The sequence below is a fragment of the Thunnus maccoyii genome, chromosome 4 (assembly GCF_910596095.1).
Source record: "Thunnus maccoyii chromosome 4, fThuMac1.1, whole genome shotgun sequence".
NCBI classification, from domain to species: domain Eukaryota; kingdom Metazoa; phylum Chordata; class Actinopteri; order Scombriformes; family Scombridae; genus Thunnus; species Thunnus maccoyii.
Window position 1 is genome coordinate 32,175,497 of NC_056536.1, and position 22,438 is coordinate 32,197,934.

The following is a 22,438-nucleotide window of genomic DNA, read 5'->3' on the forward strand; positions in this document are numbered from 1 at the left end:
AGAAAAATCTTTGTAGAATAACTAAAGGTTTTTTTTACCAACATTTGATGGTAAGTGTTTTTTTTTTACTTTTTTTTTTAAAAACTTTTTTTAACGTAAAAAGACAGAAAGTTGCCTTAATTTTACATTCAGTAATAGGATGTACATTATTTGTATTTTTACATAGAATTCAATGTAACGTAACATTCAAGACCATTAAGTAATTGAAAAATCCTGTTAAAAAACTATAATATTCCATTATATTAATTTACAGATTACAGCCTTTATTTTATGGTGAGTATTTTTAATAAAAAATTTACACTTAATGTAGAAAAAACAAAAAAACTGTAAAATAATACAGTAAATTTCTGTGAAATAACTTCTTTTTTACAGCGCAGACATGTCTGATAGTTATTTGCTTTATGTGATATTTTATTGTTATTACTGTGGTTGTTATCATATATCATATATACTGTATCTCCTTCTAGCCTGTATGAATGTGAACTCAGGACACTGCTGTAAAAGAGCTTAATGCTCAATTTTCCCTGAATAAACAATGGTTATAAATCAAACCTCAGACAGCAGAAACATGGAGGTGACTTTCTTTAAGTCTTTCTGTCCGTGTTTAGTCTTTTTTATTGGTTTCGCTGAAGGATACGACTCAACTGTAAATCAGATGAAAATGATCACATGGTAGTTTAAAGTTGCATTAATGTATTTTTGGCTGAATTCCCAATTAAAGTTCAGATATGTTAAAGTGAGATCAGGAGCAGCTGCTACAGCGCCCTCTGCTGCCACAGCTGGTAACTACAGGACGCTGGGCATTTAAAGGACGAGTTCACAGTTTTTCAAGTTTTTCCTAAAACAACAGTCAGGAGTCCAAATGAACATTGAAACATGTTTTTCGCTTCTTCAGTGACACATCTGTATTCCACCTGTTTCACATAAGATGAACAATCGTCTTTTATTATGTCATATAATCATCTTTTTCCTTTTGTAAAACAACTATGTACATAGTGACACATGCTACAGATAATGATAATGATGCTGTTGATGATGATGATGATGATGCTGTCGATGATGATGATGATGATGAAGTAGCCATGTGAAACAAATGTTTTCTAACATGTCAGTTTAATTTCTATTGGTACATGCAAAATATTTGATCTGTTCGTGTATATTTGATAAAAGTCAGTGAATAAGAAGTTTTTATGTTGATGTAACATGTTTAAATATAAACAAGCTACCTGCAGGGAATAATGTGCCATCTTCTATTGATCTTCTATTGATCTTCTATTGATCTTCTATTGATCTTCTGTTGATCCTCTATTGATCTTCTATTGATCTTCTATTCTGATCATGTTGAACTTCTGAGTTACATTTTTCCAGACACATAATGAATTAAACAAGATACAGAAAGTTGTGCTTTTCAATCATTGATTATAAGTGTTTTGCTTTTTTAGTGCTTGACATACAGAATAGAATAGAACAGAACAGAATAGAATAGAACAGAATGAAATAGAATAGAACAGAATGAAATAGAATAGAATAGAATAGAATAGAATAGAACAATGAGTTACTGATTTCTACTAAACATGTGACATCTGTTCAGATAGTTTCTGTTTGTTATCCACAGTAACATTCACACTTTCTGGACACACAGCTGTTTAATTTTAAAATGTGATTTTTAAACACTTTAAGTACCAAAAATTAAATCTCATTAGAGTTCAGGTGGCAGCAGAAATATTACAGAAACATTTCTAAAAAAACTGGGCAAATAAAACCAAACTAATCTGCATGGCTCCATGTTCTAAGAGGTTTTGGTTGGATTGATCCTCTAACAAACAGATGCTCTGTTCATTTTGCACTTAACTATTATTATTCATGATTTGCAGAAAATGAAAGGCTATCCTTTATTTCAGCACTGATTCACCATTTAAAGAGCACATAGTGAATAGCAGAGAAGTGATACGATGCTGCCACATGAGGGCACAAGTGTCAAATCTACACTGTGTCTGATCTAAACTGCTGCAGCTTCTCAGATAGAAAATCAAGACTCATATTCCAGAGAGTGTCTGAACTCAGAGGCGGCAAACTCTAATTCATATATTAATGACTCCTGTCTGCGTTTAGATTCAGCAGGATGACGATATATTTAAAACATCCAACTGTTGAAGGATTAATGTTTGTCCTGCGGAGCTCGTTAAACATCATTACTGATAACTCAGCAGCTGAGTCGACTCCTGTGTAAATACACTTATCTCATGTGCACAAATCAACCAAAGCGTGGGGATGAATTGTAGTTCGATTTAGTAAAATGTGGCCTCGATGTATTTTGGCCACTCTGGAGCTCCTTAAAAACGCTTTATTAATGCAGCCGTTTACATACTGTTTACTGTCTACATACCTATTTACTCACATACATATCTATGTACAGTTCATACATACAAATAAAACAAAACAAACTACTTCACAGTGCTGCTAGAGGTCAGAAACTCCATAATGTTGCTACTTAAACACTATTCAGGACATTCAGATAAAGACATTGTGGGATTGTACAGTAATTAAATAAGTAATTATTACAACATCTAAATAAGCTGCAGACATGTTTATGTTTGTGAGACATGAAGAATATCAGCAAAACAACTTAAACTATATTAGAAACGTGTCTGAAACGTTTCCTGTGGATATAAAAAAGGCAACGTGAGGCGTTAGTGTCCAGTTTTTTTTTTTTTTAAACTGAAACTTATACTTGTGAGGAGGCAAAGAAAACAGAACTGAGATGTGAAATAACATCGAGGCAAAACAGCAGCTTGTTTTCAGTCTTTATTTGAGGTAAATGAGGGTTCAGACAGAGCTGTTTCTCACTTCTGAACGTCTGAGGAGGATTTTGAGGGAATCCAGGTGGGGAATTAAAAAGCCCTTAACTGCTGGGAAACTGTCCGAACAGTTGGAAAGAAAAAAAACAAAACAAAAAAAAGATGACGGAAACACAAAAAAATTCAGACGAGACATAAACACACCGGACTGTCGGCGGTCGAGAATCAAACAAACAAACAAACTTTTTTCTCCCGTTTCTCTCTTTTTTTAGAATGAATAAAAAATATCAAACATTTAAAAAAAACAAAACAAAACAGAAGAGCTGAACACAGTGAACGAACAAACAGTTTCTCCTTTCAAATAAAAAACAAAACAAAAAAAAAGTCTTTTCAGTTCATCGTCTGATTGGATCTCAGCCAACACAGAATAATAAAAATACACGTTAATAAAATCTTCCAAACGGCTCCAGAAAGCTGCAGAGCAGGAAGTTCAACACAGCGTCAAAAAAAACATCCTGATATATAAAACTCAAACTCTCAGTCGTGACCTTTGACCTTTAAAAACACATTAAATCCAAAGACAGGAGCTCAACTTCCTGTATTTCTGAAGAACGTTCACCGCTGACTTTCATCTTATTATTCTAATATCAGAAAGACAGTAATGCGTGATTCTATTAGCTAATACCTCGTTCTTTTATTTAATACTTAAATCTTCTTCTATCCTTCCTTCCTTTTGTCTTTCTTCTTTGTCTCTTTCCTTCCCTCTTCTTCACCTTCTTCCTTAAATTTGTATCCGTTGTCTCTCAGCCCTCTTCCCTTCCTTTCCTCTTCGTCTCCTTCCTTTCTTCCTCCATTTTTTTCCTCTTTATCCTGTTTCAACCACCATCCCGCTCTTCTTCCCTTTACTCTTCCTTCCTTTCCTTCTTCCTAACCTCTTTCCTTAAATGTTTATCCTTTCTCTCTTCTTCCCTCTTTTTGTCTTCTTCTTCTTTCCTTTTTATCGTTTCTTTCTCTGTTCTTTCCTTATTATTGTTTCTTCTTCTTCCCTCTTAAACTCCTCCTCTCTCATTTAAATTCTGTCCATAAAATGACAACATTTACATCAACAGTGACCTTTAACCTTTACTCTCTCTGTTTCCTCCTATTGGTCAAAAATCTTAAACTTTGAGTAACTCCAACGCTTCTCTGTCTTGTCAGCTGATTGGTCAAATGTCCTGTCAATCACTGATGCCCCGCCTCTCTCAGGTCCTCTCTCTCTCTCTTATCATTGATTGGTCCAGAGCGTCAGCCCGTCAGAACGATGTCACGCAGGTCATCTCGTCCGCCAGCTCGTCCTCGTCGCGGCCCGTCCTGATCGGCTCCTCGTCGCTGTAGAGCGCGGCGGGGTCGGCGCCGGCGTTGCCGAGGAAAGTGTGGCTCCCGGAGCCGAGCAGGTCGTTGGCGGCCGACTCCATCTCATCCACCGTCATGTGACACGCGTCGGCGATCTCCCGCTTCGCAAACGCCACAAACTTCGGATCCCGTGCGTAAAGGCCGAGACCCTCAGAGATCAGAACCTGCAGAGAGAAGAACCGACAGTCAGCGGCTTCAGTTTAACACACCTACTGATCAATATCTGATCGATCAATATCGATGCTCACCGCCTCCACCAGACTGTCAGCTGATCCTCGTTTCTCTGTGAACTGAGCGCCGAGCTGAGAGGGAACTCTGAGGGTGGTGTATGCTCTGTACGGAGGAGGAGCTACAAGAAAACAAAACACAGTCACATGACCGCTTCAAACAGGAACACAGCTGCAACCATCAATCAATTAGTAATCAATTAGTAATCAATTAGTGAATTGAAAGAAAATTAATCGGCAGCTACCGTATTGGCCTGAATATAAGACCATATTTAATTTTGGAAATTATGTTTGAAAGAGTGTGTAGTCACATGTTCACAACATCAGATATTATTTTTGAGTGTTCTGGTGTAAAATGACTACAGGGAATGTTGCATTATGGGTTGTTTGTAGCATTAATGTTGCTAGGCTAGCGAGTTTCTCCCAGTTTGTTTATCAGTCAGCAGTAAAAGTGTTTGTTAGCTCAGTTTGAGCTGCAGGAGTTTCTGAAGGTTCTTGTGACGTGTTTTTCCACTGCGAAGGAAATAAATTCATGACGGGTGAAAACGACGCTTTTACTGCAGAAACAGACTAAAACGGCGTTTTTCTCCCCTGAAAACGAAGCTTTTCCAAAACGTCCTCCAGAGTGTGTAAACGTGAAACGCCGGCTTGGTGTTGTTGTTTGTTCGGGGGAGAACGGAGCTTTGTAGACACGCTGTCATATCAGTGACAGAACAGATGGTGGCAGTAGCGCGGCGCTTCATTGGCAGAAGAAGAAGAAACACAACAATGGCGGATGACTTCATGCGGGTGTTGTTCTATTTTCTACCTTGACAGCTTGTTCAGAGTTAATCATAGTTATCTACCGCCTTTCTCTGCTCAAACTGTTGGAATCCACTGCAAATGTCAGGAAACCGATGCAGAAACGGAAACAGCATCCTGGTTCTTCTTCGCTGGTTTTCTGTGGCTAACTTGCTTGTCTGCCCTCTACACATGCCCAGTAGGAGGAGCATTTGGCATTTTTATGTAGACGGAGGTATTTGCAGAAACAAGCATTTGTCACTATTTTCTGACATTGACATGATAATGATTAGTTGCAGCTGTAGTCACGTTCATGTCACATGCAGGATGAATATGAAAGGAAATTTTAAAAACATTCATATTTATAATCTGTGCTCATCAGACCCTCGATCAGACAGGATTAAAATCACAGGAGGACGTCGGTAATAAAATATACAGTTTAACCTTTGTGTTGTTCATTCTTCCTACCTGATGTCCCTGCAGGGCCACCGTACCAGGCCGGTCTGGGCGCTGCACCGGTCACACTGACACCTGATGGACAAAATACAGCAACATGTTTTCACTCAGAGGCCACCAGTTTAATCAGATATGATCCAATACAACAGAACTGGTTTTATATATTTATATTTTCTACCTTAACGCAGCTTTATAATGTTATTAACTGTCAGAGAGACATTCAGTCAACTACATGTTTATTACTGAGTTTGTAGTTAAAGGACACGTTCACAGTTTTTCAAGTGTATCTTACAACAACAGTCAGGTGTCCGTATGAACAGTGAAAGAGGTTTTCCTCGCTGTAATCATTCCTCCTGTTCATACTGGATATTAAAAGATCCATCAAATGTGTTTTCAATGTAAGTGATGGAGGATAAAATCCACAGTGTGTCCACACAGTCATTTAAAAGTCTGTGTGAAGCTTCTATTTAGCTTCATCAGTCTGAGTTAGTCATATCAAGTGGATATCTGACACATTTACAGTCTTTTTAGCATCAAATTCCCTCTTTGTGTTTCCTCGGACAGTGTTTCCCTGTTGAGCTGCAGGTGGAAGTATAGTAACAAAAAGAGGAACTTTGGCACTAAAAAGACTGTAACGTTGAAAGATATCTACTTGATTTGACTCATTTGGACGCTTAAATACATTTTTGTGACTACGATTAGCAGTGAAGGTAATAATGTACGAATGCTAACAGTCCTCACCTCGTCCTGCTACTCCCTTCTTGCCCTCTCCTCCTGCTCCTCCTCCTACTCCACCTCCTCCTCCTCCTCCTCCTCCCCCTCTTCCCCATGAAGGGCTGCCTTCCTCCTCCACCAGGATGAGAGGAGCATAAAGTAGGCGACCGCGGCGAGGACAAGGATTCGCCCAGGACGCCGAGGAGGCCGCAGATGAGCGACCGGATGAGAGACGAGACTCATAACTGCCATACGTCTGCTGCTGCAGAGAGAAGACGAGTGTGTGTTAATGTCTGTGTGTGTGTGTGTGTTTTTGTATAACTGTGTGTGTGTGTGTGTGTGTGTACCTGTGTGCGTGTGCGGCGTGGAGGGGAGGTGGGGTGGTACGTTCCGGGGATCGGCAGGTCGTCGCTGCTGCCCTGACGTCTCAGACACTGGATGTTAAATGAAGGCTTCCGACCTGACACACGACAACGAAACAAACGCTCAGCTGTCACTGATGATGTCACACTGACAGTGATGATGTCACACTGATAATGATAATAGCAATCTTTATTTATATAGCACTTTTAAAAAATATATAATTTATTTGGATATTTATTTGCCCACTTTTTAAATTAATTTAGAGAAGTATATTTTCATCATTTATTATTATTTATTTTTTTTACACTTTTTAAAATATATTTCATCACTTACTTATTCATTTTATTGTCAATTATTTAATGAATAAATCTATTTAATTGTCTATGTTATTAATATAATCATGATCTGTCTGAAGTCATCTCACCTGTGGGCGTGGCAGGAAGCAGGCGTCTCCGGGTCGTCCTTCTGCCCTCGTTGTAGCCGTTACCATAGTTACTGTTGGTGTAGGAGGCGTGGCCATTGTAGTGGTCTCTGTACAGAGGAAGCTCGTCAGGATAATGCCTGGAAACACACACACACACACACGTTTTAACACACAGAATAAGACACACATTTACCTGTCTGTCTGTGTGTGTGTGTATGTGTACCCGTCTGTGTGTGCGTACCTGTCTGTGTGTGTGTACCTGTCTGTGTGTGTGTACCCGTCTGTGTGTGCGTACCTGTCTCTGGAGGTGATGCTGTCATTGTCTTCTTCTCTGCTGTAGTAACCCTGCTCTCCGTACGCCTCCATGTCTTCGTTCCTCCAGTACCTTTCCCTCGAGTCTCTCCTGCAGAAGAAGAAGACAGCGTGATGGGCTGAGACACGTCAGTCAAAGCACACGGCTCCCCGGCAACACGTTTCAACCTGAATATCTTCTTAATTGACTTTATGTGACCCGCAAATTTGAAAGCCCTACCTTCAATGTTTGTGGTATGACAGCCTACCTTCTATATTTGTGATACAAATAACTACCTTCCATATTTGTACAGTGGCCAGCCTTCTGTGTTCATAGTATGGTGGCCTACCTTCAGTGTTTGTAGTGTCACAGCCTACCTTCAGTGTTTGTAGTACCACAGCCTACCTTTCGATGTTTGTAGTACCACAGCCTACCTTTCGATGTTTGTAGTACCACAGCCTACCTTTCATAATTGTAGTACCACAGCCTACCTTTCAGTGTTTGTAGTACCACAGCCTACCTTCAGTGTTTGTAGTGCCACAGCCTACCTTTCATAATTGTAGTACCACAGCCTACCTTTCAGTGTTTGTAGTACCACAGCCTACCTTTCAGTGTTTGTAGTACCACAGCCTACCTTTCAGTGTTTGTAGTACCACAGCCTACCTTTCGATGTTTGTAGTACCACAGCCTACCTTTCAGTGTTTGCAGTACCACAGCCTACCTTCAGTGTTTGTAGTACCACAGCCTATTTTTCAGTGTTTGCAGTACCACAGCCTACCTTTCGATGTTTGTAGTACCACAGCCTACCTTTCATAATTGTAGTACCACAGCCTACCTTTCATAATTGTAGTACCACAGCCTACCTTTCAGTGTTTGTAGTACCACAGCCTACCTTCAGTGTTTGTAGTACCACAGCCTACCTTTCATAATTGTAGTACCACAGCCTACCTTCAGTGTTTGTAGAATAGTGGCCAACCTTCTTTGTTTGTAGTTGGAGGCCTACTTTCTGTGATTGTAGTACAACAAGCTACCTTCAGTGTTAGTAGTATGATGGCCTATTTTCCATATTTGTAGTACAACAGCCTACCTTCAGTGTTTGTAATGGGATGACCTACCTTTCAGTGTTTGTAGTACAACAGCTTACCTTACATATTTTTTGTATGGCCGTCTACCTTCCATATTAGTAGTATGATGGTCTACCTTCCATGTTAGTGGTAAGATGACCTACCTTCCATGTTTGTAGTAGGACGGCCTCTTGTGGACGTGGTCCAGCACGCTGTTCTTCACTGAGGCCCGTCGGTGATGGTGATGATTGACAGATGACCTCATGTTTTCTCCGCGGCGGATGTGTTCGTCGTGCTCGCTGCCGTTTGGCATCTTGGTGAGCGAACCAACCCGGTGGATCAGACCACCATTAGACACACCACCATCACCTACAACGCCACCAGGCCCTGCAGACAGAGGAGGGATGTCAAGTTACACACTATGCACGGATGCAAAAGAGATTTCCAGTTTTCATTTAAATACAGGTCACATTTAAAAATATTGATATTTACCTGTGGGAGAGGTCAGTGTGGAGCCTCGTCGATCTTTTTCTGGTCCAAAACCATTTTCACCCTGCAGACACACAGAGAGCATCAGCTGAAGTTTAATCAGAGAGACGAAAAAACCTTAAAGGACGACTTCACCAATGTCTACCATGTTACCTCACTGATAGGGAAAAGCAGACACCAAAATATCATACTACTAAACACAGGCCGAATATCATGTTGTGGAATCAGACACAACAGAATATGGAGTAGAAAGAACCACCGGAGCTACACTACAGTCACAGCTGACACACAAACTTCAGCTGCTGAGTTTCTTTGTGATTCCACTGATGACAAATCAGAGAATTTTGATCCTCAAGTGGACAGAAAAACTGAATGAAACAAAAAAAAAACCCCAACTAGCTTTATAATATAACGTCAGAGCAGAGGTGTGTTGCTACTATTTCCAGATAGCATACGGAGGTGGGCCACTTCAGGCAATGACTGCTGGTCTTCTTCTGGCCTTCACAAAATGGATGTGAGCCTGAAATGGCCACAATTTAAAATAGAAAATATGACCCAAATATCCCAAATGAAATCTGGGCCTTTTTTGGTAAAGATGTGGTGCTCTCAGGTATGTGTATTCTAGATGTGGGCCAGTTCTGGTTTATCTGGTTTGTTCTTGGTTGACATACAGCTCGCTTGTGGCCCAGATCTGGGAAACAGATCAGTATGTGGGGCGGATGAAAAGTGCTGAAAGTGTCGAGTGTGGGTCTGTGGATCTGGGCCACATTAATTTTGCTATCTGGGTTACAACTTATAAGGCTGAGTATCGTGATGTGGAATCAGACACAACTGAATGTGGAGGAGAGAGCGACCACCGGGGCTACAGCCTGCCTGGTGAGGATCGGCAGACAGAATGGAGACAGAACTGAAGGTTCTGTGGTGCTTTGGTAAACCTGACTTTGTTTCCTCGCAGATTATTATATTATTATATATATTATAGAACAGCACAACAGCGACTGTGTGTTACCTGTAACTTTTGCGGCTGCATTCAGCTTGAGCATTTAGTTCCCAGTTTCTTGTCGTCCATAATGATAAACAAAACAGCGTTTGGTTGCAGTTTTTCACAACTTTGACCAGGATTATTTCCCAAACCAAGCTGAAATGAAGAGGGTGTTTTTGGCTGTCCACTGGCAGCATTCTGGCTTGTGTACAACTCTCAGTAAGTTTGCAATGATACACATGACTAACTCCAGCACGCTGTTTGTTTAATGCACACCAGTATAATATATCCAGACTCAATGAGGAAAAATGTTGGTAACCCACCTGCTTTCTGTAAACACACCATCAGTAGCGGACTGTACGGGACAGTTTGCAATGCATTCTGGTTGTTTTAGGATTCCCCCTTAAGAGCGATACGGGGAATCTACAGCCTTCGTCTCAGTATTCTCTAATCATAGGGCACCAATTTAAAAAATACTACATAAGTGACCTAGTTTTAACCTGTGTGTGACCTGTGTGTGTGTGTAAGATAAAATAATGACCTTATATCCACCGTTCTCCTCCATCTCTTCATCCTCCATCATCACCTCCTCCTCCTCTTCCTCCTCCAGGTCCTCATTCAGAGCCAGACGCATCTCTGGACCCAGATCCTGCAGAGTCTTCAGACCGGCTTTACACAGCTACACACACACACACACAAACATACATGTAAATACACACATTATGAACTACACACTGTTTAATATACAGTACACGTGGACAGACAGACCTGTATGGCAGACGGGTTGGTGGTGTCGGCTTCTCCCTCTAGATCTCCCTTCTCCTTCCTCTTTCTGAACTTCCTGAAGTAATCCTGGATCAGGAAGGTGGCGTAAAACTTCCCAACTGTCACTTCTTCCTCTGCAGGAGGAAACAGGAGAGAGAGGTCAGTCAGCAGTAGCCTACTTGTGGTAGCAGTTATCAATACACAGTAAAATGTGCCAAAAGTGTAGTAGTGACCATTCCTGGAAGCCCAGTATTCATGTTAAAAGATGACTCGGCCTTATATGTACACTGTATCTGCTCAGGCTGACCTACACTGGCTTGATAGGCAGCTTCATCTGACTGTAGCCACTAATTAGATTAATTGATTAGTCGATTGCAGAAAACTTGCCAAGTATTTTGTTAATCTATTAATCGTTTTGCCAAATATTCTCTGGTTTCAACTTCTCAAATGAAAGGATTTGCTGCTTTTCTAATCGTTTTGAGTCATTTTTTAAGAACAAAATGTCCAAATTCTCTGATTCTAGCTTCTTAAATGTGAATATTTTCTGGTTTCTTTAGTTGTCTGTGACAGTAAACTGAATATCTTTGAGTTGTGGACAATACAAGACATTAGTGGACGTCACCTTCGTCTTTTGGAAACAGTGATCGACATTTTTTCAACACCTGAGCCGCCAAAGCAACACACAGTATGTTAAGCCAACTAGCATGTTAAGCTAACTTGCATGCTAACAACATGCTATGCTAACTAGCGTGCCACCTGAGCTACCAAATAGCCAGAAAGTCAACTTCAGCTGTCTCACCTTAGCAAGCAATAAAACATTCACTACCATTAACCAACAACATGCCAGCTAACAGCTAACATCTTGTTAAGCTAACATGTTAGGCTATTTAGCATCACTCCAGTAGTATTATTGGTATCAGTAGTATTTGTAGTACTTGTACCTTCATGTGGTGGTATGACCTCGTCTAGCAGTTTTGGTTTCATTCTCTTCCAGATCTTCTTGATGATCCCCCTCAGCTCCTCGTTCTCCTGATCCGGGTTACCTAGCAACAGCACATAGTGAGTGTAGCTCAAATTTTAACTGAATTTCCAGCTAAAATGATGGAAAACCAGGTGGAAAACGTGATGGAGATATGACATTTCTGTTTGTTTTCATGTTTTAAAGGTGCAGTGTGTAGAATTTAGTGGCATCTAGCAGAACGGACTTGGCAGAAAGGGAATATAATATTCCGGACTAAAAATGGCGCCCATTCAGTCCTATAGGAACTGCTCGGCTGGTGCGTTCGCCAAAAAAAGTTTCTAGCTTCCGGGTTTGCTTCCGCGTTGTGTGGCCCACTGAATGCTTGGTTTGTGCTGCCTACTTTATGTTTGCTTTTGATTTTGTGTGGTTGCTTGTTTGTTTATTTTTGTAGATCACATGACTTTTGTATCTGTTTATAATGTGTAATGAGATGAGATTACTCCCATTAGCCTCTAGGGGTTTTCTAAATCTCACCTGCACAATTTGTTTCTTCTCTTTTGTTGTGTTGTTTTATGCTGTTTTGCTTTTACTGTGCAAATAAATAAAAAAAAATAAAAAAAGAATATGTGCTGTAGTGTTTCTCCCGCTGGCCCTGCCCGCGAGTTCCTGCTCGGCCCATAGACTTTACGTTGTGGTGACATCACGGACCTTTCAATCGCTTTTCTCGGCTCGATGAAAGTTTTACCAATATAAAACCTCCAAATGGATAATAAGTTCATAATAAAAAGAGTCATAATTGACGTTGTTTGCAGTTCGAGGTGTCTTGTCAACAGTTTTACAGATATCTCTTTTACAATGGTGGTCTATGGGGAAAATGCTTTATGGCTGAGCGGCGGTGCCCTATCCAGCTCTTGTTGCACTGCCATGTTTCTAAAGGAAGCCCAGGATGGACGAACAAAACTCTGGCTCTAGAGAGGACCTTTCACATTTTTCGCGAGTTTCGTAGCCACTGTAGGTTCTCCTACACGCTTGGACGGGGAGGGTGACAGGTATTTAGCTTGTTGCAATCTGCAACCTCACCACTAGATGCCACTAAATCCTACAGACTGCTCCTTTAATGTGATGAACATTACAGTCTCCTTACAGAGCCGCCAAAGGGTTACAACAAGACTTTTTTTCTTATGTGTTCCCTTGCAATAATTTTGCATTCCCATGTTTCCTCAGTGTAACCCCTCTGGGATCCAGCTCTTTCATAATCAAGCGGACATTCCCTTTTCTTACTCGTAGGCTGTACTCTCTACAGTTAGAATACATCCATCTGTTTCCTTGCAGTTGTCCTGAGTACAGTAACCGGTCACGATTTAAACCGACAGCATCCTGCGGATCACTGTACTGCTTTCTCCTGGAGAGACCTCTTGAGAATTCATCACTTTCACTAATTACATAACCATGCCTATTGAGCAGTCGTACTATATCAGCATACTTAATGTCCAGTAAAATTCACTGAGCTGACCCTTACTGGGGGGGTTGTACTGGGAGCAGCTGAGCGGAAACAGACATATGGCCGATCTGATGTTTTTGTCTATTCAGTGACAGTCACATGCTTCATTTACATCATCATCTATTCACTAAGTCCATTTACATTTGCTTTTTATCCACACACCAACTTTTACACCTCAGATAAGAACAAACACTTTTTAACATATTTTAACCTTTTTTTTTTTTAAATTAAATTTCCACTCAGGTGTTTTTTAAAAACACAAATTGAAAATCCAAGTAAAAATGTAGATGGAAACAAATGTAGTCAGATACCTTCAGTCTTGATCTTCAGCGCCGTGCGAACCAGAGCAAAGAGCGTCGCGTTATACGTCACCATCCCGTCAGCGTTCAGAGGCATGTTCATCGCTACCAGACGCTGAGGAGGAGGAGGAGGAGGAGGAGGAGACTGTAAGACTGTAGCAACAAATCCCCCAGTATACTGAACTTTTTATTACTGAGATGTGATATTTTCTTTACCTTACAGGCTACTCTGTGAGGACAGAGCTTCCCAAAACCCAGAGGAGGCTGAATCCTCCTGAGCAGAGCGACAACGTCCAGGTGTTTAATACGACCCCTGAGAGAGAAGAGAACACAATACGATAAAATACGACACAATACAGATATTCTACTATCTTCTGTAAGTCTGTGATGATGTATATTCATGTTTTTTCTTTGCTGATATACGTCAGTTTTACTTTGTTAGAATTACTTCTATTTATATTCTGCTTTTTTTGCACACACAGTTTTTATCAATGTCAATGAAAGCACATAGTTCACCCACACTACACACAATCTCTAAAATAATTAAATTACTGGACTGTTTGTGTTTATGTTTATTGTTTCATGTTCATATTTATTGCTTTTCTGTTGACATCTGGACCGAATTGAATTCCTTGTACTTGCTACGCGGCGAATAAATCTGATTCTAAGTGATGGTTACGTTTTGGCCTCATGTTGGATGAGAACAAAATGTCAGAAATCTTTTTCTGAAACAATTATTCATCATACATCCGTATAATCCTGCTGCTTGGCAGCGTCCTGGAGCCGAGTCAGTGGGTTCTTGAGATGTAAACTGTCTTGTCACCATCTTTTATTCACTCGTTCATGCATCTTAAGCAGAACAGATCGCTATCAAATATTAGAAAAGGACTGGAGGCTGTTGGCCGAGAAAACCGAGACAGATTGTGATCAGATTTATGATCTGTAAATGAAAGAGTTTTAAATATCTGGATTTTATCTGAACTGGAGAGACAACTGAAATTACGAGTAGAAATGGTTGCCAGCTCTGGAATAAATGTCACGTCTGTCCTCCGTCCAGCAGGAAGAGATGAAACCATCGACCTTCATACTGTCAGAATTCATTTAAATAAAAACATTTATGACAATGTTACGTCAGAAAATAATGAACTCACTCCAGCCAGTAAACAGTTGCTCCTGATTTCAGTTTTTGCGTTAAAGAGTGCTAATAATTGTGTTTGTCTGTGTGTGTGTGTGTGTGTGTGTATTTGTGTGTGTGTGTGTGTGTGTGTGTGTGTGTGTGTGTGTGTGTATTTGTGTGTATGTGTGTGTGTGTGTGTGTGTGTGTGTGTATTTGTGTGTGTGTGTGTGTCATACTTGGCTTCTGGATCGTATTCAGACCAGATCCTCTTGAACTCGTCCAGGTGATGCGGCCCAAGAATCGACCAATCACGTGTCAGATAGTCAAAGTTGTCCATGATGACGGCGACGAACAAGTTGATGATCTGAAGGAGACAAAAGGTCCAAAAAAAGTGAGGACATTTAGTCAAAGATACGTAGTTTTGTTTTAAAGGAGTCCTGCTCAGATCTTTTAATTCACTCCTGTAACACATAACAAAAATTATTAATGTTTTTAAGAGGATGAAAATTGACTCAGCAGAACCAGAAATATCTTCCCTTGTCTTTTTTTATTCCACACATTCTTCTTCCTTGTCAAAACCTGCGCCTACATTACCCACAATGCAACTGGAGCTCTGACAGTTAAGTGGGAGATTCAGTCAGGTATTAAACTTCCGCAATCAGAGATTTTATTTATCAAACTTCACCAGAATTGTAAAACAGGGAATTAAGATGCTGTTTTGAGCACAAAAGCTAACAATAAACGTATCAAGGACGAAATCCAGAGGAATAATTTGTATATTTTTACTCTGACAAAACTGAGACAACTGCAACTTCCCGACACCGTCTACCGTCACCACCCGAGCAAACTTCTGATGAAAAAATCTCATATTCATCTTCAACTTTACCCAGCATTTCTTCTGTTTTACTATAAGATGCAAGAAGTCTCTGAAAATATTGCACGTGTGTTTAATTAAGTTATTATAAAATAAAAGTTAAGTATTGACCCTAATTCACAGATGAAACTGTAACTCATCGTTTTTAAGACTGAACCTTTACTCAAAGTCTTTTGGTCTCATTTTAATCACTTTTTAAACAAAAAAATCAAATACTAAACTCAAATTTAAAATGAATTTATTTTATTTGGTATTTCTGCTGATTCAATGTCTGTCAAGAAAATGTGTCTTTATTAGCAAAAATCAGTATATTATGAAAACTAGAGCCTAATTTGATGAATATGATCATTTATTTTTAATTTATTCATTGTTGCTTTTGTTTTTTATTTCTGTATTGATGTATTATTTGTATACTACCTCGAGCATGAAATGTGTGTATATATATACAGTATATATATTCATATATGTGTGTGTGTGTGTGTGTTTGTTCAGACCAGGAAAGCACACAGCATGAAGAAGCTGATGAAATAAACGATGGCGAAGTTGCTGCCGCAGGTGAACTCTTCTCCTGGTTCGTAGTCTGACTCGGGATCACAGCGTTTCCCCGGCAGACTGGCCAACATGATCTCCTGCCACGCCTCACCTGTAGCACACCTGCAGCGACACACACACACACACACACACACACACACACACACACACACACAAAGAGCACAGTTAAAAAAAAACAAAAAACAGAACACAACCAAACAGATATCCTGCACAAGAACATTTCATATCTGTTTCACTGAGTTCTGGAGATTCAGTCGCAGATATTTTACGTTATTTAGCTTTCCTAAAATTAACCTGACACTAAGTTCTGTTCCCTTCCTGACTTTCATGTTATAATTTTATGATCATTACATTAATTTACAACAGCTGATATGTGTTTAAGATTGAGTTTAGTTGCCTAATAGGACGAAAAGACAAAGAATGAAAAATGAAAAAAAATTAAGCAGCAGAGGACCCAGAGCGGAGCCCTGTGGGACACCAGGAGTGATAAAGTGATGTTAGTGCATGGAGGGAGGAAGAGGAGGCGCAACAGGAAGAAGATCTGACCTGAAGAGGAGGAGAACGGCCTGAGGAAAAGTCTGGAAGTTGTTGTTCCTGTTGATCTGAGTGTGAGACTGCATCGCTACCTTCCCGAACGTCTGACAGAGAGAAAAACAGAAAGAAAGAGAGAGTGGAAGTTCAACCTGTGTTTTTAATTACATCTTTAAAATGTATTTCCGCAGTTTTTTTGTATCTGTCTGTATTTCTAAAGTCTTCGGCAGATAAAACATTTCTTTAGTTTTATTTCTTTGACTCTTTATGGGTTTTTTTTTTGCTTGTTTTTAATTTAATTTATAGTCTTACGACAGAGTCACTGTATGTCACCCAGACTGCTGTATATTGTTTTCTTCAGGACAAGTTAGGCTATTCAGAAATGTACTATATACACTGTAGGAGACTTAAAACAAAAAACCAATTTAAATCTTGTAATTTTTTTTGTCTTATGTGCAGAAGTTTTCAATACAGCACAAATCACCATGTTTGGGAGATTAGAGGAGATTGTCTGGGTTTCAGGGATATAAAAACCATGTTGATGGCACATTTTAAGCCGTAGTAAAGGTTTCATTAATTTGATGACTCTAATTGATTTGCTGGTTGTAATTGTTCTGTATGAGTGAGCAGAAGGTCAAACAAACCCCGGGCCTCGTCATTGACCGAAGGGAAACACCTGAATCTCCTTCCTGTTATTGAAATAACACGACAGAGTGATGCATCTTTCTCTAAAAAACATCTTTCTGTGAGTTGGCTGCACTGTGCTGAAGTAACCAAAAAAAATCAGCACCTCAGAGCAGATTTACAGCAACATCAACACAAAGGGGGCAGCTATCAGAACAAACAGATTGTTAACTTCCTGCAGGATCACCTGTTCAAACTCACCTGCATGCCGATGACGGCGTAGATGAAGAAGATCATGGCGATGAGCAGAGCGACGTAAGGCAGAGCCTGCAGGAGAGACAGAGAGAGAGAGAGAGGAGGAGGAGAAGGAGGTTAGACTCTGCCGCTGTGCTCCGAAGCAATGCAGCAGCCGCCTGGTTAGCCCCGCCCCTCTGACCTGCAGCGATTTGATGAACGTCCACAGCAGCGTACGAATCCCCTCCCCTTTGCTCAGCAGCTTGACCAATCGCATCACTCGAAACAGACGGAAGAAGGTGATGGACACTCGAGAGCTGTCCTCTCCGCTCTGAGACAAACGTTTACAGTGACGTCAGCAGCAGTGCTCACAAATACAAATATTACAATTTAATTAATGAAGAAAAATGTAGAAAATGAAAATTACAAAGAATTTTGTGGGTGCAGCAGGTAAAAAAATATTTTAAAAATTATGCAAAAACATGAAAAGTTAAATTAAGAGGATATTTCTGATCAAAATTATATTATATTAATCTAAAAACACTGAAATCAATTTATAATAATATACAGTATATAATATAATACACTGCAGTATAACATTTTGAAATATGGTACATCCACTACTGATAATAATACTAATAATAGAAATAATAATCCAGTATATAAGGTGCAGTCGTATTGTTTTAAAAGACCAGCAGCTGAATAAAACATAATAATACTAAAGAAGACAACATGAACAGTATTTATAGTGTTTTTACTCACACTGAACTCAGTGACCACGATGTCGACCACGCTGCCGACCACGATCAGAGCATCGAACGAGTTCCAGGCGTCTATGAAATAATGCTGGAAAAAAAAAAAACGAGACATAAAGGTGTTAAACACTCATTCAGACTGTCCACTGGGTTTCCTCACAGGTCAAATATCAGTATCTGAACAGACAGAGGAGAGTGTCAGTGCTCTAAAATATAAAAAACATGTTGATAAGATATTCTGAGCCTCAGTAATATCAAAAAAAAGATCATATTAATGGATTATGTTATTTCTTTTGTTATTCTGTCTGGAATCATCTTGTTCTATATTTTTGGAACTACAGATTTATATCTGTGATCGGCACATCTGAGATATTTATAGCTCCAAAATGTACAGACTCAAACCAACAATGTGTTAGTCCTCTAGTCTCTCAGTACTTTCCTTCTTCCCTACTCTATCTGTGTCTCTCAGCTCCAAGCTCATTGGTTCCTACTGATGATCTTTAAAAATACTTTTAAACTAGACCTGCAAGCAGATATACACAACTCAGAACCAAAGACTCCCTGACTGGGTCCAATGTGATGCTGGGAGGGTTTGTTGCTTTGGGACGTTCTTATATAAACAAGCTCCATTCCTGCTGCTTTAAATAATTACTGCATATAAAGTTTAGTTGGGAGATGATTTTAAAATTCTTTCCTCCTTCCCAACTCTGTCTGTGGCTCTGAGCTACAAGCCCATTGATTCCTTCTGAAGATCTTTAAATATAACTCACAAATATACAGTGAAGTTTCATATTTAAACTATTTAAACAACTCAGAACCGAATGCTGGAAGTATTTGTCATTTTGGGACTTCATTTTATATAATTAAGCTCCAAGCTCATTGGTTCCTACTGAAGATCATAAAAAAAAACTCCTCATAAATATATAGTTTCATGTTTTAAAGAGTCTCAGAAAAACAGGAGGAAATATTGCATTTGTTCAGGACTATTTTCAGTGGCGGATGAATCCACATTTGATGCTCTAGTGAGTATTTCTGGCTGCAGGACAGCGTGTGTTGGATTGAGTCAAACGAAACTACAGCGTGTGTTCATGGTGATGAAGAAACATGTCATCAAAGCGCAACTGTGTGGCTCACTGATGTGTTTTTCATCGTTTTTGGACACAGTGAGGAAGAAGATAAATCACAATACTTGTTGGTAGATCAGAACATGAACACACAGACTGAATATCACCAGTTATTTGTATTTTTTTTGTAGGTGTGTTTGGTGTTCTCACTCTGAGTCGGAGAGCGAGCAGCTTCAGCACCATCTCCACAGTGAAGAGTCCAGTGAACACCATGTTGAGGATGTCCATGACGTAGCTGAAGTCTTTCGACTGCTCGTAGTGCTGCAGGACAGGAAACACACACACACGTCACACACAGGGATTCATGTCAGTCAGTACGAGTCAGAGTTTGAGTGACAGGTTGGAGAGAGAGAGAGATTAACCTGAATAGCCAGCGTGACGGTGTTGAGCAGGATGAGGACGAACATGACGTATTCGAAGCCGGTCGAGTTGATGATGGACCAGAATTTATACTGAACCGGATTCTTTGGGATGTAAAGTTTCAGCGGCTGAGCTTTCAGAGCATATTCTACACACTGACGCTGCAGAGGAGACAGAAAGACAAAATATTCACAACTAGAGTCTGAGAGGTAATGTTTCCATGGTGAGATTTTGTTTTGTTTTTGCTGAAAGAAGCAAAGTTTTTTATTGTTTGTCTATTTTGATTCTTTTATTCTATAAACACATTTATCTCTGTGCACTCATCATGATACAGTATATCGTTAAATACAGATTCACATGATTCAATATCATGTGAATCTCCTTTCTGATTGAAAGCTGGGAAATGCATCACCGTCCACTGGAGATGTAATAATTTGACAGTTCTTTCACAAAGGTGGATTGAAATTTGATACTTGTCTAGTTAAAGGAAAACTAAAAATGTACATTTCTAGAAACACTCCTGTAAGTTGGGTATTTAAGTCACTGTGCACCTTGTGAAATTTGCCACAAAAAATGTTTTTTTATGCTTTACACCTGCATTTGCCACCTTATAGGTCAGTAATATATGGAAGTCACTTTATGCCAGCAAAATGAAAAAACTTTTTAAAAACTTTGTCATGATGATTAAAAAAATATTCATTTTGATTTATTAAGTCAAAATTATGAGATAAAAGTCAAAATTGTGAGACAAATGTAAATATTATGAGACAAAAAGTAAAAATAATAAGATAAAAGTTAAAATTATGAGATATAAAAGTCAAAATTATGAGTTGAATCCAAATTGTGACTCTTCATCCCATATTTTTTTATAATCTTGTTATGGGCTTCCATAGTAAGAAGATTCATCCAGTTAGTTCATATTTTCATTATTCATTCTGCAATGATTTTAAGAGCTACTCAGTGACTGAGTTTGATCAGGACGAGGAAACACAGGAACTAGTTCATGTTCTGTGTGCTTTTGTTTGGATGACTCAGTGACTGTTGATGTAATTCATTAACAAGTTTAAAAGCATTGAGGATGTATTAGTTCTACATGTGATATTAAACATCCATAATAAAGATAAAAGTAACCAAAACTGTATGTACCACAGACAGGTGGACAGGTGAGTTTACCTGGTTCTTGTCCAGCTCGCAGTTCTTGTACTCTTGCTCTCCCTGTTCTCTGAAGGTGATGATGACAAAACCCACAAAGATGTTCATCATGAAGAAGGCGATGATGATGATGTAGACGATGAAGAAGATGGAGATCTCCACTCGGTAGTTGTAGATGGGACCAGAGTTCTCCCCGTTAGCGTCGATGGCCTTATACAGCAGACTGGAGAGGGAGGGGTTAAATATGCAGTTATCAACCTGCTCTGTTTGTTTGTTTGTTTGTTTGTTTCTTGTCAGCGGTGCAACTCGTCAATCACAGTCTGAGTGTCTCACTTCTCTATGAGCGAGGTAGACAGTTGTAGAGATTTTCTTATCTTACTGTGTATCTGAGCAGAAAAAAATGAAGTACGGAGTTCCTCAGGGCTCAATCCTCGGGCCTCTGTTATTTAAAGAGGCCATATTTAGCACATTTCCAGATCTATATATTCATTTTCTGGGGCTCTACTGGAATATCTTTGCATGATTTCCAGTTAAAAACTCCTTATTTATCTTCGACTGGTCCTTTATGCAGCCCCTCAGTTCAGCCTCTGTCTGAAACAGGCTGTTTTAGCTACTGTCTCTTTAAGGCCCCGCCTCCTGATGAGCTCCACTCTGTTCTGATTGGTCAGCTTCAGGAAGTTACGTCATGATTGACTTCCAGCCATTCCGGAGGCTACATCGACAAGCCATGAAGCAAACTATAGTAGTAAGATTTCACTACTTTTTCTTGTTCTACACTCTAAATATCAACTTCTCAAATACATCTGTACATATTCAAGACGAAATCTGATCTAAAAATACATGAGTGGACAACCTTAGCAACCAAAGCTACGGAAACCAAATAGCCAAATCACCAAATAGTGATTTTTCCCTCTAAACTTGTCACATGCATAAATCAAGCTGCATCTACATCTGAATACTTCTTCCACCACTAAACACACACACACACACATATACACACTCTCAGATACTCACGCCGGCCAGCCTTCGAACGTGGACACGGTGAAGAGCGCCATCATCCCCATCAACACGTTATCAAAGTTGAAGTCGCTGTTCTGCCAGAGTCTCTCTCTCACCATTGGTTGGTTCACGTCTCCGTCTTTATACACCACAAAGGTCCCTCTGAACACACACACACAGGATGTCATGTGTCAGTATTTAAAGGAAATGTCTGGTGATTTTCTATATTTTTCTTAAGTAAAAACTTACTTGCACTGTTCAGGAGTGTGTTTGGCTTCGTCAGTGCAGCGATAAAATTTACCCTGAAACACAAAAAAAACACGTCCGACAGTGAAACATACATCTCTTTAAAACAGTTAAAATATTCTATAAATACAGATAAGTCTGTTAAATCAATATATTGTAATAAGTTGGACTAAATATTAGGAACAGTTTTCAATATAATGCACCACCAGCACCCACTACAACCTCAATAATAAACATAAAGTAGTAAAATCACCTTTCTGACAATGTCAACAAAACTAAAAATGTATAAACTTCATAAAAGTAGAATTTATGACAGAGCTGTTGTACTGGACTGCTCAGGTGTTCCTAATAAAGTGCTCGGTG

At 39.6% G+C, this 22,438-nt stretch overlaps 1 protein-coding gene and 1 long non-coding RNA gene across 4 annotated transcripts in view; one reads left to right on the forward strand and one right to left on the reverse strand.

The window, feature by feature from the left end:
• Positions 1-3,863: 3,863 nt before the first annotated feature.
• Positions 3,864-22,438, reverse strand: part of cacna1fb (calcium channel, voltage-dependent, L type, alpha 1F subunit) — a 60,468-nt gene continuing 41,893 nt past the window's right edge. The window contains exons 27-51 of one of the 3 annotated variants that reach the window (XM_042408045.1): positions 22,079-22,131; positions 21,845-21,991; positions 20,852-21,053; positions 19,681-19,839; positions 19,469-19,579; positions 18,202-18,285; positions 17,642-17,770; positions 17,467-17,532; positions 16,597-16,688; positions 15,993-16,152; positions 14,861-14,988; positions 13,724-13,820; positions 13,520-13,622; positions 11,688-11,789; positions 10,750-10,880; positions 10,523-10,660; positions 9,003-9,063; positions 8,675-8,897; positions 7,450-7,557; positions 7,155-7,261; positions 6,715-6,827; positions 6,395-6,629; positions 5,666-5,728; positions 4,439-4,539; positions 3,864-4,354 (exon numbers count right to left, since the gene is read on the reverse strand). In XM_042408045.1, coding sequence (XP_042263979.1) covers positions 4,091-4,354; positions 4,439-4,539; positions 5,666-5,728; positions 6,395-6,629; positions 6,715-6,827; positions 7,155-7,261; positions 7,450-7,557; positions 8,675-8,897; positions 9,003-9,063; positions 10,523-10,660; positions 10,750-10,880; positions 11,688-11,789; positions 13,520-13,622; positions 13,724-13,820; positions 14,861-14,988; positions 15,993-16,152; positions 16,597-16,688; positions 17,467-17,532; positions 17,642-17,770; positions 18,202-18,285; positions 19,469-19,579; positions 19,681-19,839; positions 20,852-21,053; positions 21,845-21,991; positions 22,079-22,131 — 3,177 coding nt within the window. In that variant the 3' untranslated portion in view covers positions 3,864-4,090. Of the gene's footprint in view, positions 4,355-4,438; positions 4,540-5,665; positions 5,729-6,394; positions 6,630-6,714; positions 6,828-7,154; positions 7,292-7,449; positions 7,558-8,674; positions 8,898-9,002; positions 9,064-10,522; positions 10,661-10,749; positions 10,881-11,687; positions 11,790-13,519; positions 13,623-13,723; positions 13,821-14,860; positions 14,989-15,992; positions 16,153-16,596; positions 16,689-17,466; positions 17,533-17,641; positions 17,771-18,201; positions 18,286-19,468; positions 19,580-19,680; positions 19,840-20,851; positions 21,054-21,844; positions 21,992-22,078; positions 22,132-22,438 lie in introns of all 3 variants that reach the window. The other 2 variants (XM_042408044.1, XM_042408043.1) reach the window with 2 other exon arrangements.
• Positions 11,730-16,074, forward strand: LOC121895152. Its single transcript, XR_006095699.1, has 4 exons — positions 11,730-11,805; positions 13,731-13,883; positions 14,883-15,015; positions 15,991-16,074. It is a non-coding gene; the product is annotated as an uncharacterized LOC121895152 (long non-coding RNA).